Source organism: Pristiophorus japonicus, chromosome 11, assembly GCF_044704955.1.
Source record: "Pristiophorus japonicus isolate sPriJap1 chromosome 11, sPriJap1.hap1, whole genome shotgun sequence".
In the NCBI taxonomy this organism is placed as follows: Eukaryota; Metazoa; Chordata; class Chondrichthyes; family Pristiophoridae; genus Pristiophorus; species Pristiophorus japonicus.
This window is the reverse complement of record NC_091987.1, coordinates 206,750,827-206,764,698: the sequence shown is the minus strand read 5'-3', so window position 1 is coordinate 206,764,698 and position 13,872 is coordinate 206,750,827. Positions and strand designations below refer to the sequence as shown.

Below are 13,872 nucleotides of genomic sequence, written 5' to 3'. Positions count from 1 at the left end.
AAGGCTTGGTTCTTGTGCAGTTGGGGATGTCCCCCCCCCCCGCCCAAAAGTTGTCTCTCCCCGCCCCTCCCCCCAAAGTTGTCTCCTTGCTTACTCAGCAAATGTAAAAACTTTAGCCCCCTCAACATTTGACTTTGCGTTGTCTACTTCCTCAAACTGACTATTTTTTCATTTTACAGGCATCAGTTCAGGTTAGAGGAGGGGAAAAAAGAGAACGGGAAAAGGAAAAGAGATGGCCAGCAGAGCAGTTCCAAGAAATGAAACTGGAAAGATATTTAAATCGAGAAGAAAATGTTGAGTTTTGTTTCTGCTTTAAAAAAAATTCTGACCCTTTAATGTTCTCTACTTTTATTATTCATACTCTTAAATTGTTGCACTGAAATATTGTATATTTTTGATGAGTAAATTGGTACACAGTAAATCTGGCTTTAAGTTCCAATGCAATAACTGTAAACCAATGTTCTCTGTAAGCTGCACTGTATTATGCACGGCCAGTGAATGGTCCCTTTAAAATTCTGCATATGCATTTCAATGTAAAAGCTTGTGAGCAGCTTGTGTGGGACCTTGCAGATTACTGCGTGGCCACACGCAACTTAGAGGGAACACTGCTGTTACCTAAAAATCTCAACGGTCAGGCTGCGATTTCCAGCATTTTCTGTTTTTGTTCCAAATTCCAGCATCTGCAGTATTTTGCTTTGTGTTGTAAAATTGTTGAAGCACCTTGGGACGTTTTACATTAAAAGGCACTATATAAATAAATTATTGTATTGCTGTTACCTAGCCAGGGTAAACCCAACAGCAGTCTTCTGTCCATTTATAAGCACCATCCTACCCAACTTTATTTATATACAACTCTCTCCATCACTGAAAGGGTAAGAATTTTTGTGGCTCACTGGCCTTGAACTATTTGTAAACTAAATCCCATTGGGGGGGGGGGGGGAAATGGGATTATCTACATTGGTTTGTTCATTTTTGCTAGCCATAATGTATTAATAAGATGGCTTTCCCATTTCATTGTAATAAACACATTAGATGGAAATGGAACTGAGAGAATAAGTTATTTGATGGTTGTTACCTCCATCCTTCCAGGTTCTTGTTTTTAAAAACAAGTCAGATTTTCCTATAATTACATCCCATCAATGCCACACTTTTGCAGAGAACCCACCAGTAACCTAATCCACATTTTCCTGCATCTCTAATTAGAATACACTGCAGCAATGAGGGAGACTAGCATTCCTCAAAATAAAACACTCTGGTGTCAGGGTCTCCTTGCAGTTAATAAATGAAGTTGCAAACACGGGAGCTAAAAACGCAACCATTTTGTTAATGAATTTGACATCCTAAGTCCAAAATCTAATGGACTCAGTATTTGTCATGTTACAGTAAATTAGTTTGGATAAGGGCATCATAAAAGCCTGAATTGAATTGTTCCACAGGGGGAAAAAAAATTTAGGATAAAAGTTTGCCTTGTCAGCAAATTCTGCATCTTAATGTGTTTGAGCTATTAACTCACATAAGTTTGAGGGGTGTAAGACTCTGCAAATCAGTTCACGGAGTATCACTGTGTTGAAAAGATGTATAGCCTGTCAAATTGCCACTCAATGGAATGTGGGATGAAATGTATTTACTGCAGTACAGCACTTGCAACCACTTACAGGTCACAAAATCTTTCACAGAACCCATGAAATAAATAGCGCAGCTATACACACGCACATTGCTTTTCTAGTAACTTAAAAGTGAGCCGCATTATTATGTAGTATAAGCATTTCTACAAATTGGTTAACTTCTGGCCGTGTATGTATGCTATAACTCACCCCAAGTAAAACAATTTACAAGCACTTGTGGCAAGTGGAGGTAGCACATTACTTGTGAATAATGGCAGTGCTGATGAGAAAGCAACCTGCCTGCTACACAGGGAGCAGTGTGGGCTGATCCACCCAGGGAGAATGCCCCTGCTTCCAATTACCAAGTTGGCCATGGGATACTTTCAACCACTGATTAAAAGGCAGCATTAGAGCAAGCAACAGAGAAATACCCCTGGCACAAGCAACCAGTAGCCAACAGCAGATGCACCCATATCCCCCTCATTTCCAATCATCCGCAAGTAACACAGACAAATCCCTGGTAATGACGGCTTTATTTTTTTTCTTCCATTTTTACAATTGTGGCCAAGTATCTTCACTTGGAATCCATCCCAGAACCTGAAAATAAGGAAAAGAATTAGTCTGGCCAGTGATAATTAATTTCATTTTTAGCCAAAAACCCGTGTCAGTTTAAATTTTGACATCAATTTTAATCTCAATTTTAATCAACCTAAATAATATGCCATTAAATCTTAAGACATTAGCTGATGTAAATTTGACAATCTGCTATATTCACATCCAAGGTGAACTGCAGATACCTAAAATTGCTGCTGCTAACAAGGTTTTAACATTCCTTTTTTCTGAAGGCTGGGTACAGTTCCACATGCCTTGACAGCACACCTAAACTATCCACTCAAAAGTTGAGCCCAATCCTGTCCTCAGCAAATTTCTATCGGTGTTCTTCCAGCGAGGGGGTCAATCGATAGTGATCAGCAGCAGTAATCTTACCTGAACCCCACCCTCCCCTCTATTCCAGGGTCATCAAGGCAAATTGGGAGAGCCCCTCCTCGCAGCACAGACCAGAGATTGAACTAGAGCAGTTTTTGCTCTGAGAACTCTATTTTGAGCAACCAGGGTTGGTACTAAAGGCATAAAATCAATGTTCCCTCAAAGCTGCACGGGCACACAGTGCCCAGGTGGCCGCCCCCCCCCCACAGGGTGCGCACTGCCCGTGTGGCCCCCCCCCCCACAGGGTGCGCACTGCCCGTGTGGCCCCTCCCCCCACAGGGTGCGCACTGCCCGTGTGGGCCCCCCCCCCCCCACAGGGTGCTCATTGGCTTCTGCATTGTAAAAGCCGCGCAGCAATTTAAAGGGACTACGCACGGGAAAAAACTTGAGGGAATATTAACTGAAGGGCCTTCATCCAAATCTATCTTGCATACCTCACTAACCAGTTGAACCACCAGTGAAACTAGCCAAGATCAGTTTTGAGAGATTGGCTGAAGTGCTGACTGCGCCGCAGGGACGGATTCGGAGATACACTGGCTGAAACGCACTTGCACATTACATCGTGCAGATGACCAGCCGCCCGGGGCTCATGGCTCCAGGACCCAGTACATTGAAATCACTCACACGGGGAACTTGTGACCTCATACCATTCAGAGCTCAAGTGGAAACACATCATTCCCCCACGGAAAGGGGCAAATTGATCACTAGCAGCTGGTTCAAAAGCAAGAGACTGCCCACAAACTACAGCATACAAGGGAGAAAAAGATAACAGGTAAAGAACAGAAAATGATGGGTGCACATTCAGATCAGCTTACCTGTTTATGCTTCATCACCAGCAGCAGGTGCATCCCCTCCTTTGGTGTTCCGTGTGTAGATAACCTGTGCTCTGTGTTTGCACACCAGCTTGATCATACCTGCAAAACAAAAACAGTTACACAGGAGCCCTGGGTGACAATCCACCACTCAGAATCGCCACTAACAAACTATGAAATCCATTGAAACACTCTTGAATTTACTCAGGCCAACAGTGTAGCTTGCTAGATAATGCTGCACATCACCACAGCTACAAGACAATGAGTTCCTGATCACAGGATGAACAATGTGTCATGAAGGGACCATGTGCACAGGAAAGAGGGAAATGAAAGATGGGCCGGAGACACCCGGGTCCACTTATATACCCCAAAACAAAGTAGAGGCCCTAAAGGCTAAAGTGTGCAGAACAGGACAAATGAACATGCAATGCTCTTGCAGATCGAGTACTGTGTGGGGGACTGGGGACAGGAGACTGTGGGCAATTAAACTGCATCCTTTTATAGAAATTCCAGTAATTCAATCAAATGCCCAGTTACACATGAACATGTTTACTGACGAGATGTGGAATTCTTAAAAGGATCATATTCACTGGTTCCATTCATTTTATTAAAGCTGAAGTGAGAGAACCAGTTTTCCATACGAAATAACCAGACACTCAGATACAACCTATCCCCCATAACAATCCTGTAATTATAACCATAATGTAAAGAGGATTTAGAACATGTGGCCATTTCCCTGCAATCTCCATCAAGGACAAGAGCAGTAATGTAAAGGGCACACTATGATCTCCAACGTGCACACTTCATGTTGTTCCTTCATCATCTCTGGGTCATTATACTGGAAATCCCTGGCTAATGCTATCACAAGGACTGTGGTGGTTCAAGGTCCAGCACCCCCTTCATTGGCCAATCCCCGCCAATGGTGCCTCCATTCAGAGAACAAATTTAAATAAATGTAAGCTTTTGACTCAGCAACTGTGGGGAAACAGAATGAGGATGGTGGGGTCGGTACAGAGCTAGAGGGAAAGAGTGGTCACGGAAAGTACAATCATAGCTTGAGAAAAAGTAGTTTAGTAAAATGGCTACTGGAGTACTGTACAATTCTGGTCTCCTTATCTGAGATGGAATATACTTGCCTTAGAGGCAGTGCAACGAAGGTTCACTAGATTGATTCCTGGAATGAGAGGGCTGTCCTATGAAGAGAGATTGAGTAGATTGGGCCTATACTCTCTGGAGTTTAGAAGAATGAACGGTGATCTCATTGCAACATACAAGATTCTGAGGGAGATTGACAGCGTATATGCTGAGAGGATGTTTCCCCCTGGCTGGAGAGTCTAAAACGAGGGGACATACCCTCAGGATAAGGGGTTGGCCATTTAAGTCAGAGATGAGGAGGAATTTTTTCACTCAGGGTTGTCAATCTTTGGAATTCTCTACTACAAAGAGCTGTGAAATCTGAATCATTGAGTATATTCAAGGCTGAGGTAGTTAGATTTTTGGACTCTAGGGGAATCAGGGATTTGGGGATTGGGCAGGGAGGAGTTGAGGTCGTAGATCAGCCATGATCTTATTGAATGACTGAGCAGGCTCGAGGGGCCGTATGGCCTACTCCTAATTCTTATGTTCTTGCATCCAATTTCAAGTCAAACAGCCCAAGTGCTGATGTTAATGTGCCCACAAGTCACTATTCACAATGAATCTCAAAGCAAATTACTGACAGTGAACATGTCTACACAGCAAACATCTGAATGGTCTCTTGTTTAGGGCTCTACCAAGTAAAAAGGAAGTAGCACAAAATAATCTGACCAAGTGTGCAATTACCTTTTGAAAGCAGCTCCTGGAGGGCAGCCCTGGCCAGAGAACCTCGGATCTTTAGTCTTTCAGAGACGACTGCAGGTGTGATGAGCTTGTAGTTGGGCACCTCTTTCAACAGTTTGTCATATGTTGCTTTGTCAAACAGGATCAAGTTGTTCAGCTTGTCTCTCACTTTTCCTTTTGACCACTTCTGCTCACAATTATACAAAAGGATCGTGGTTAATAGGCTGTAACACGTCCATAGCTTTTACAAAATATTTACAGATCCATTCACTCAACTGGAAATACCATCAGACAAGCCAATATAACAGTGACCACACCTGAAGTAATTACAGTCCACACTGAATACAGCGAGTATGTTCGTGCTAACATGACTTGCCGATATACACAGTGAGCGGTAAATCCATCTGAACGAACCGAGACACTGTAGCAGAGGTTGGCCTGATCTCACGTTAAAACATATCCTCTGATTGAAGTGGCCCCAAGTCTCCACATTGTGACCACCTCCTGTAGCTAACAATGCAAACAGCTGATGGAGACTTCATGCACCATCAGTTCAGTCACAACAGAGCCATTAGTGCCACTTCACCACCTCCCCTGCAGTTTAGACAATTACTTAATATTAAGGCACTATTTTAATGTGAACATGGAAGTATTTTTAACAAGTCAACTCATCTAGATTTTACTTCCCATTTAAGCCATTAGGAACTGGTCAAGTTCTTCATTTATGAGACGAGTTGCGAGATAAGGGTCTTTTACATCAGGAGAGTGAATTCAAATCAATGTTTCAATGTGACACTCGGGGGCAGACACCTAGACGATCCACAGTTCAGTCCAGAATTACTGATCGCTGATTACTGGAATGGGGGAAAGAGAAACAAGAGGGCTCACACTCATTAATGCTTTACAACACATGTTGAAAGTGCATAGGTGAATGTGAGATGGGAAGAGGGATGGGGGGGTTGTGATGGGGCCATATTTTTAACAGCGTGATAATCACGGTAGCAAGAATGGATGAGTTGGTCAAAGAACAATCTATGCTCCAATACCATTTATCATTTTTGGTAAGGTCAGGGTGATGGGGCAAAGATACAGGGATTAGCCAGCACCAGTAACAATGTGATAATCTCTCCAACCAAGATGGTAAGGAGACAATCTGCCATTGCAAAGTACTGAGCCATGCAAGAACAAGCCACATGACCTCGCTCGGGCCATAGGGGAACACTGAAAATCACCCAGGATTCACCTGTCTATCATAGCACCTTGCTATAAGGCAATGCTACAATTGATCCTGTTCCAATATTTTCTTCCTACTTATATATACTACTTGCTCGTCAATGCATTGTACTCGATAGAACAGTAGTTTCGCCAATGTACATTTAAGTTGAATTTGTTTTTAAAGCAGTAATGAATAAATACACCTTTATGCAATGCTAGTTATACTTTAAGAAAGCTGAAGGCAACAAGGCTCATCAGGCTCCATCCCTGACCCAGATTCAAGGTTGTACAGAACATCAACAGGTGAAGATAACCATCAAGATATATACTTTGTACAACTTCTGCTACTGTCCCAACTGAAAGTTATAACTTGATCGATCCCATCATTCTATATCAAGCTCACATTAATGCTTCCAATGTGAGTCAATTAAGCTTACAAGTTAATGTTTTCCTACAGCAACGATTTGAAAAAGCAAAACATAATGAAACTGCCCAAATACTTAAAACAAAAACAAACATTGGAAACAATCAGCATGTCCGCGGAGAGAACAGACAAGTTAACGTTTCAGGCACCTTAACATTCAAAGTGTTAATTCCCCTTTCCCCGTTCTCCACAGAAGCAAGTCTGACTCAATTGTTTTTGTTTGGTATTTCCAGCAGTGTCAGTCCTTCTGCTTTACAGCTCAGAATGGAAGAGGGAGGCTAAGGACATACCTTCTTCTTGGCCTTGCCTCCAGTCTTGTTCACTGGATCTTTATCCTTTTTGCCCCCTTTGCCCCCATCTTTCTTCTTCTTGTCGTCTTTAGGAGGCTAGGAAGTAAAAAGAGGGATTTCATGAAAGATTATACCAGCTTCTAAATCATAAGTATTTTGGTGCAACAGAACCATGTGCAAAATTGGATTGGCTTAAATTCTCAACAAACTATTAAGTAATCATTGCCTATAAATTTACATAACAGGAGGCCGGGCCGGCCAACAAAGAGCTATCCAGCCTAATCCCACTTTCCAGCTCTTGGTCCGTAGCCTTGTAGTGCACATCCAAGTACTTTTTTAATGTGGTGAGGGTTTCTGTCTCCACCACCCTTTCAGGCAGTGAGTTCCAGACCCCCACCACCCTCTGGGTAAAAATAATTCTCAACGCTAATCCTTCGACCAAATACTTTAAATTTATGCACCCTAGTTATTGACCTCTGAACCAGTCAGTAATTTGTGCGCAGAGTAGATCAGACTAGTATCCAAGTTAAAATCATGAGGGATCTGGACAGAGTAGATAGAGGGAAATTGTTCCTATTGGCGGAAGGATCACGAACCAGAGGATAATGATTTAATGACTGGCAGAAGATCCAACGGCAACATGAGGAAAAACAACGCGACAAGTGGTTAAGATCTGGAATGCGCTGCCTGAAAGGGTGGTGGAGGCAGATTGAATTGGATAAGTACCTGAAGGGTAAAAAAAACTGCAGGGCTTGGGGGGAAAAAGGGCAAAGGAGTGGGATTAGCTGACGTGCTCTTGCAGAGAGCGAGCACGGACCAGATGGGCCGAATGGTCCTTTTGTGCTGTAGCACGCTGTTGTTTGTGGGAGCTTGCTGTGTGCAAATTGGCTGCCACGTTTCCTACATAACAGTGACTACACATCTAAAGTACTTCATTAGCTGTGAAGCGCTATATAAATCACAGAATGGTTACAGCACGGAAGACCATTTGGTCCTTCGAGCCCATGCCGACTCTCAGCCCCTGCCCTTTCCCCGCTAATTATTTTTCTTCAGATACTTATCCAACTCCCTTTTGAAAGATAAACTAGAGTTTGCCTCCACCACCCTTTCAGGCAGTACATTCCAGATCTTAACCAGTCACTGCGTAAAGTTTTTCCTTGCGTCCCCTTTGGTTCTTTTGCCAATCACCTTAAATCTGTCGTCTGGTTCTCGACCCTTCTGCCAATGGGAACAGTTTCTTGCTATCTGTGCGCAAATTGGCTGCTGCGTTTCCTACAAGTGACTACACTCCAAAATTACACCATTGGCTGTAAAGTGCTTTGAGATGTCCGGTAGTCACGAAAGGCGCTATATAAATGCAAGTCTTTCTATCTGCTCTGTCTAGACCCATGATTTTGAACACCTCTATCAAATCTGCTCCCAATCTTCTCTACTCCAAGGAAAATAACCCCAGCTTCCCAAGTCTATCTATGTACTGAAGTCCCTCATCCCTGGAATCATTTTTGTAAATCTTTTCTGCAACTTCATTACAACAGTGACCACACTCCAAAAGTACTTCATTTACCGTAAAGCGCTTTGAGACATCCGGTGGTTGTGAAAGGCGCTATATAACTGCAAATCTTTCTTTCTCCAAGGCCTTCACTTAAGAACATAAGAATTAGGAACAGGAGTAGGCCATCTAGCCCCTCGAGCCTGCTCCGCCATTCAACAAGATCATGGCTGATCTGGCCGTGGACTCAGCTCCACTTACCCGCCCGCTCCCCATAACCCTTAATTCCCTTATTGGTTAAAAATCTATCTGTGACTTGAATACATTCAATGAGCTAGCCTCAACTGCTTCCTTGGGCAGAGAATTCCAGATTCACAACCCTCTGGGAGAAGAAATTCCTTTTCAACTCGGTTTTAAATTGGCTCCCCTGTATTTTGAGGCCGTGCCCTCGTTCTAGTCTCCCCGACCAGTGGAAACAACCTCTCTGCCTCTATCTTGTCCATCCCTTTCATTATTTTAAATGTTTCTATAAGATCACCCCTCATCCTTCTGAACTCCGAGTAAAGACCCAGTCTACTCAATCTATCATCATAAGGTAACCCCCTCATCTCCAGATTCAGCCTAGTGAATCGTCTCTGTACCCCCTCCAAAGCTAGTATATCCTTCCTTAAGTAAGGCGACCAAAACTGCACGCAGTACTCCAGGTGCGGCCTCACCAATACCCTGTACAGTTGCAGAAGGACCTCCCTGCTTTTGTACTCCATCCCTCTCGCAATGAAGGCCAACATTCCATTCGCCTTCCTGATTACCTGCTGCACCTGCAAACTACCTAAAAGAGTTTCATGCACAAGGACCCCCAGGTCCCTCTGCACCGCAGCATGTTGTAACTTCTCCCCATTCAAATAGTATTCCCTTTTTTTGTTTCCCCCCCCCCCAAGGTGGATGACCTCACATTTTCCAACATTGTATTCCATCTGCCAAACCTTAGCCCATTCGCTTAACCTATCTAAACCTCTTTGTAGCCTCTCTGTGTCCTAAGAAATCTCTAAGAAATAGGAGTAGGCCAATCGGCCCCTCGAGCTTGCTCTGCCACTCAATAAGATCACGGCTGATCTGATCATGGACTCAGCTCCACTTCCCAGTCCTCATAACCCTTTATTCCCTTATCCTCGCTGGAAAATCTCCACCGTAAAAATTGGACACCATACCCCAGTTCAGGCCGAACCAGTATTTTATAAAAGGTCCATCATAACGTCCTTGCTTTTGTGCTCTATGCCTCTATTCATGGAGCCCACGATCCCCTAATCTGCACGCGTTCTCATGTAGTTGTGGTTCCCTTCCAACCAAGAAAACGGCTGCAGCGTGGGCCCTGTTGCATTGCAGCAGCGTGCACCGCCCGGGCCTGCGGGCCCCCCTCCTGCACCGCCCGGGCCTGCGGGCCCCCCTCCTGCACCGCCCGGGCCTGCGGGCCCTCCTCCTGCACCGCCCGGGCCTGCGGGCCCCCCTCCTGCACCGCCCGGGCCTGCGGGCCTTCCTCCTCCTCCCCGGGCCTGCGGGCCTTCCTCCTGCACCGTCCGGGCCTGCGGGCCCCCCTTCTGCACCGCCCGAGCCTGCGGGCCCTCCTCCTGCACCGTCCGGGCCCCGCTCCCTGTCGTGTTCCCCCCCCGTCTGTCCCCAGGCCGCTCCCCGGGCCCCGTTCCCGTTCCCCGGGCTGTCCCGGGCCGCTCACCCCCTGCCCCTCACCATGTTGCCGCTTCAAGATGTCGGAGCGAAAGGAAGAGCCCGTGCGTCGACAGCCCAGGAAACCCCGGGCCGGACGCTGCTTCCGGTCCCCGGGCGGAAATGGCATCACGCCTTCCCCAGGACCAAATGCAGATTCTGACACAGGGCTCCCTCCCCAGGGCTCACTGGTTAGCTGGTAACTGCATGTGGAAGCAAGTCATCTCTATTAGAGGGATGGTGGGTTCAAATTTTTGATAAATAATACACAATAAGGATGAACAAATGCACAATAAAGATCAACATAATTAACCAAAGTAGATTCAAACACTGGACGTTCCCCCCAAGTCTCACTAACTGAATACTCCTAACTGCATTATTTAAATTTAAAATGCATTACTTTTGAAAAAATACACAATAAATAGTAACGTAATTAGCCAAAGTAAAAATCACATAGCATTTTTTCATTCCACTCCATCTATTTTACAGCAACTTGCATTTATATAGCACCTTTACCGTAGTAAAAATGCTCAAAGGCACTTAATGTCTTGCATTCATAAAGCATTAATTTACCATGTCTTGTATTCATAAAGCATACCTCAGGTCAGATGGCTGTAAACTCTACCACCAGTGGTGGAACGGAGGAAAGGGTGCAAAGAAGGCCAGAGTCAGAACAGCAAAATGTGTTGGGCTGCGGGAGGCTGTGGAGGCATTTTTAAAGAACAAGAATTTTGAATTTAATTCCTTGGACTGTGAGCAATGGAGGTCAACAAGATTTGGGTGTGAAGTCTAGGATGTAGGCAGAAAAGTTTTGGATGTTTTGGCTGTTTCACAAACTCAAAGTGACATACCCAAGATAGTATCTATATCTCCAATAAGTATTCCACATATCCTCAATCCAGTCCAGCGAAATGATTATTCATCCAAAACATAAACACTATCTTTATTGAAAGGTTTTTCTTCATTTTCAAAATACTCTGAGCAATGACATGATTTGAATTGAAAAAAACTTGACATTAATAGTAACACAATACAGCTCATAATTCAGCAATAAAACAGCAATCTCACTTAAGGGAGCCACATATCACACTAATGTAGTAGGAGTTGTTTTTTTAAGGTTGGGGCTTGGCATTTTATTGGGGCAAAGTATAGGAAGGTTAGTTCTATAATTAATCATGCCGACACTGGGTACCTGAAACAGGAAGTATTCCAGTTCCAGCAATAACATCACTTACCTTGATGAGCACAAAAAAATCTCCAATAAATAAAACAACTTAAAAATAGTAATTCTGTTGCTTGTGTTGCAAATTACACCAAGCTGTACTGATGAATCACGCCACACTGATCAAAATACTACTTTTCTGCAATTCATTCCCACCCTTTTCCAAAGTCAATGGCTCATAATGAAGTACAGTTCATGTTATCTCTTGCAAGCAACCATTCTTTACGTGCAAGAGAGAGTTAAAGTTGACTAAAGTCAATTCTGTCCAGACAGCACCTGAACACAGATGCACATTCCTGTAAGTGTCACAGGACTTGGAACTCTGGCCAATTATTCCACCTGGTTGGTCCAGGGGTACTGAAGTCCCTCAGAGCATTGCATTAATTCCTGGATTGAATCTGATCTGTATAGCTTAATACCATGTAAGTTTCACTCCCTAGACAAGGGGGTGTAGTGGATGGGTTGAGCTCATAATCTAGTGCCGCACAATGTTACATTTTGGAGGTGTCATTCGGATCAGATGTTAAACTGCTGATTTTAGTGAATTGTAGGATTCCGTAGTGCTATTTGAAGAGAAGCAGGGATTCATTCCAAAGTCATGAGCAACACCTCTCCCTCAACCAAAACTATTCATTTCATTAACATAAAAGTAAAATACTCTGAAAATCTGAAATAAAAACAGAAAATGCAGCATTTGTGGAGAGAGAAACAGAGTTACTGCTTCAGGTTGATGGCCTTTCATGAGCACTCATTCACTATTGTTTGTGGGGCGTTGCACAGAATGACCGCCCTGCTTGCCTGCATAACATTCAGTGCACTGCAAAAGGAATTAATTGTGTGATATGTTTCAAGATCCGTGCAGTAGAGCTGGTCTCCAGGTGTCTTGGTTAATCCTTGCCACTGGACCAAGACCTAGCTCTGTCAAGCTCGTGTGGTGGCTGGTGTGCAACGTTAAAAAAAATCCATGCACAGGCATCTTCCACACTTCAACATGTAGTTCAGGACCTGGAATATTAGGTCCTTCATTGAAACACCTGTGAACTCATCCCCTTTTGGCGTGGAAGCAAGTCATCCTCGATTTGAGGGACCATCTAAGAAGAGATGTTTCAAGATGCCTCTTTAACCATTGGTGCAAGAGTAGAAGCTGCTCCTTGAAAAACCTTCATAAAACTTTATAAAACATGTGTTAGGCCTCAGTTGGAGTGTTGTGTTCAATTCTGGACACCATACTTTCGGAAGGATGTGAAGAGAGTGCAGAACAGATTTACTAGAACAGTGCCAGGGATGTGGAGAGACTTGAGAAGTTGGGTTGATCTCCTTAGAGATGGTTAAGAGGAGATTTGATAGAGGTTTTCAAAATCATGACCGGTTTTGATAAGAGTAAATAAGGAGAAACTGTTTCCAATGGCAGAGGGGGTCAGTAACCAGAGGACACAGATTTAAGAGAATTGGCAAAAGGATTCCTTTTTACACAGTGAGTTCTTGTGATCTGTTATGCCTGAAAGGATGGTGGAAGCAGATTGAATAGTAACATTTAAAAGAGAATTGGATAAATACTTGAAAGGATAAAAGTACAGGGCTATGGGAACAGAGGCAGAGAGTGCGACTAATTGTGTAGTTCTTTGCAAGGGCTGGCACAGGTACAATGGGCCAAATAGCCTCCTTCTGTGCTGTATCAGCCAAGTGCCAGGTGTCAGCCTGGCTCAGTGAGTAGCACTCTTGCCTCTTAAGTCAGAAGGTGTGGGTTCAAGTCCCACTCAAGAGACTTGAGCTCAAAATCCAGAGACTTAAGCTCAAAACCCAGCACCAATACTGAGGGAGTGCTCCACTGTCAGAGGTGCTATATTTTGCATGAGACATTAAATCAAGGCCCTGTCTGCTCTCTCTCTCAAGTGGATGTAGAAGATCTGTTTGAAGAAGAGCAGGGGATTTCTCCCTGGTGGCCTGGCAATAACAAATTGAATTATATAGCACCTTTAACGTAGTGAAATGTCACTAAAAACTAAAAATTATCTGATTTGTGGGAGCTTGCGGTGTGCAAATTTATTATGCCGCCTTGGGAGGGACTACATTGCAACAGTGACTACACTTCAAAAGTACTTCATTTGCTGTAAAGCGCTTTTGGGACGTCTGGTGGTCATAAAAGGCGCTATATAAATGCAAGACTTTCTTTTTATCATTCCAATGATTGAGGGGGCCAGGTGCGCGCGTTGCCCTCCTGGGAGTTGTAGGCGCTCTGTTGCTCAGCTGCCAGGACTACATTTCCCAGCATCCCCCACCTGCGCGGTGCCC

The 13,872-nt window shown here is 44.1% G+C and overlaps 2 protein-coding genes across 2 annotated transcripts in view; one reads left to right on the top strand and one right to left on the bottom strand.

Moving 5' to 3' along the window:
- Positions 1–946, top strand: part of cenatac (centrosomal AT-AC splicing factor) — a 29,207-nt gene extending 28,261 nt beyond the window's left edge. Inside the window, exon 11 of the mRNA XM_070894455.1 lies at positions 180–946. Coding sequence (XP_070750556.1) covers positions 180–261 — 82 coding nt within the window. The 3' untranslated portion in view covers positions 262–946. The remainder of the gene's footprint in view (positions 1–179) is intronic.
- A 1,172-nt stretch (positions 947–2,118) lies between these two features.
- Positions 2,119–10,490, bottom strand: rps25 (ribosomal protein S25). The gene is made up of 5 exons (XM_070894456.1): positions 10,383–10,490; positions 7,151–7,246; positions 5,225–5,408; positions 3,407–3,505; positions 2,119–2,201 (listed from the first exon to the last, which is right to left on the bottom strand). The coding sequence occupies exons 1-4, from the start codon at positions 10,383–10,385 to the stop codon at positions 3,411–3,413; spliced, it is 378 nt and encodes a 125-aa protein (XP_070750557.1). The 5' UTR covers positions 10,386–10,490; the 3' UTR covers positions 2,119–2,201; positions 3,407–3,410.
- Between the last annotated feature and the right edge of the window lie 3,382 nt (positions 10,491–13,872).

What these genes read in the sequence shown, in the direction of transcription:
- rps25 (XM_070894456.1), bottom strand. An exon ending in GAGGCAAGGCCAAGAAGAAG is followed by an intron (nt 5,409 to 7,150) that starts GTATGTCCTTAG and finishes AATTGTGAGCAG; the next exon opens with AAGTGGTCAAAAGGAAAAGT. An exon ending in CCAGGAGCTGCTTTCAAAAG is followed by an intron (nt 3,506 to 5,224) that starts GTAATTGCACAC and finishes TTTGTTTTGCAG; the next exon opens with GTATGATCAAGCTGGTGTGC.